The 1,670-nt window shown below is 39.2% G+C and overlaps 1 protein-coding gene across 1 annotated transcript; it reads left to right on the plus strand.

The window, feature by feature from the left end:
• Window positions 1–226: 226 nt before the first annotated feature.
• LOC122545319 (probable G-protein coupled receptor 139) lies at window positions 227–1,024 on the plus strand. The gene has a single exon (XM_043684385.1). It carries the CDS (start codon window positions 227–229, stop codon window positions 1,022–1,024), a length of 798 nt encoding a protein of 265 aa, XP_043540320.1.
• Window positions 1,025–1,670: the final 646 nt, after the last annotated feature.

A 1,670-nucleotide genomic window follows, 5' to 3' on the forward strand; every position in this document is an offset into this window, starting at 1 on the left:
CACAGAAACTGACCTGTTGATCCATTTGAACAATATCTTCAGCCTGTTTATTTCATGTCAGTTGTACAATTGTAACTTTTTATTGCTTACACTATTTACTCACATTTTCATGGTAAAGTTTGGTGTGACCTTTTTTTTTACATTTACAGCTAACCTAATTGCAATCCTGACACTATCACGAGGGAAGTGTGGTCTTTCTAAAGGTGTCACTTGGTACCTGATCGCTATGGCTGTTGCAGATCTACTGGTGGTCATTATTCAGGTCATACTGGACAAGATGAATCGCTCATATCTACGCATTGTATTCTTCTACTACCCTCCTGGTTGTAGCATCAGAGACGTCATTGGTTCCACAGCTGTAAGTAGCTCAGTCTGGCTCACAGTCACCTTCACCTTTGATCGGATGGTGGCTATTTGTTTCCAGAAACTGAAGAGAAAATTCTGCTCCGAGAGAAATGCAGCTGTCATTATCACAACTGTCAGTTTACTGAGTTTATTAAACAAAATACCATTGTATTTTAAATATGAACCATACTATTGCAAAATAACCTATGAATGCTTCTACTACCTTGTGTGGCTAGCTTTTGACTGGGGAGATCGTATTTTAACTCCAGTGCTCCTTTTCTTCCTGATCCTGCTGCTCAATGCTGTCACCGTCAGACACATCCTTCTGGCTAGTGCAGTCCGCAGGAAGCTGAGAGGACAACAAAACAGGGATAAGCCGAATGATCCAGAAATGAAGAATCGAAGAAGATCCATCATTTTGCTCTTTGCCATATCAGGCAGTTTTATCCTGTTATGGATCACTCGTGTTATAAGTCTCGCAGTTCAAAGAATTACAGGATGGTACATTGGAGTACCAGCTGGATATTGGGTGGGAGATATCATGGGAGCAATGCTTCAGTTATCCAGCTCCTGCACCAACATGTTTATTTACGCAGTCACACAGAGGAAGTTCAGAGAGGAGATGCTGAATACTGTGAAATATCCCTTCATCATTATCCAGAATTCCATTAAACGATAGGAACAAAGCTGGTCAATGAGGAATATTATTGCTCATCTCCAGCTCAGCTGCTGTTGAATCGGTGCTTCCAAAGAGATTTGAAAATGAGAATCAGATTGTTTTTCAACCAGCATTAACAAACCATTCAACACAAGTGTGTTCTGAGGGTGTCTGCTCCTGCTCAGTAAAGATCCATAATTATCTTGATCTTCACGTTTGGCCCATTATCAGTTGATGGATATAATGTCAATTTCCACTTCATTTTGTAAAATATTGTCTCTCGCTCAATATAGATCACATTGTCTTATGGTATAATTTTACAATTGAATTGGAGATTGTAATATTAAATGCTATTACCATGAATCGGAAGGGTCCATTATAACAGCTGTCATTGAAAACTGGCTCTACCATTGGCTCCATGACTCATGAGTGATAGTCCATTGCAATAACAGTAAGAGCTTAGCTCTGATTAAAACTTCAATTTTCCATAATTCTAGTAGTTATAAAATAGTTATAAAAATGGATAGGCCTTGTATAAGACTTAAAGTTCTAAATTGGAGTAAGGCAGGATGGTATGAGACAGGAACTTTCTCATGAGTAGGGACCAACGATAAATAGGGATATTGAGGCTCTAGTCAAGATTCACACTACACCAGGTGAAAGTCCA

The sequence above is a fragment of the Chiloscyllium plagiosum genome, unplaced genomic scaffold (genome assembly GCF_004010195.1).
Source record: "Chiloscyllium plagiosum isolate BGI_BamShark_2017 unplaced genomic scaffold, ASM401019v2 scaf_75060, whole genome shotgun sequence".
NCBI lineage: Eukaryota > Metazoa > Chordata > Chondrichthyes > Orectolobiformes > Hemiscylliidae > Chiloscyllium > Chiloscyllium plagiosum.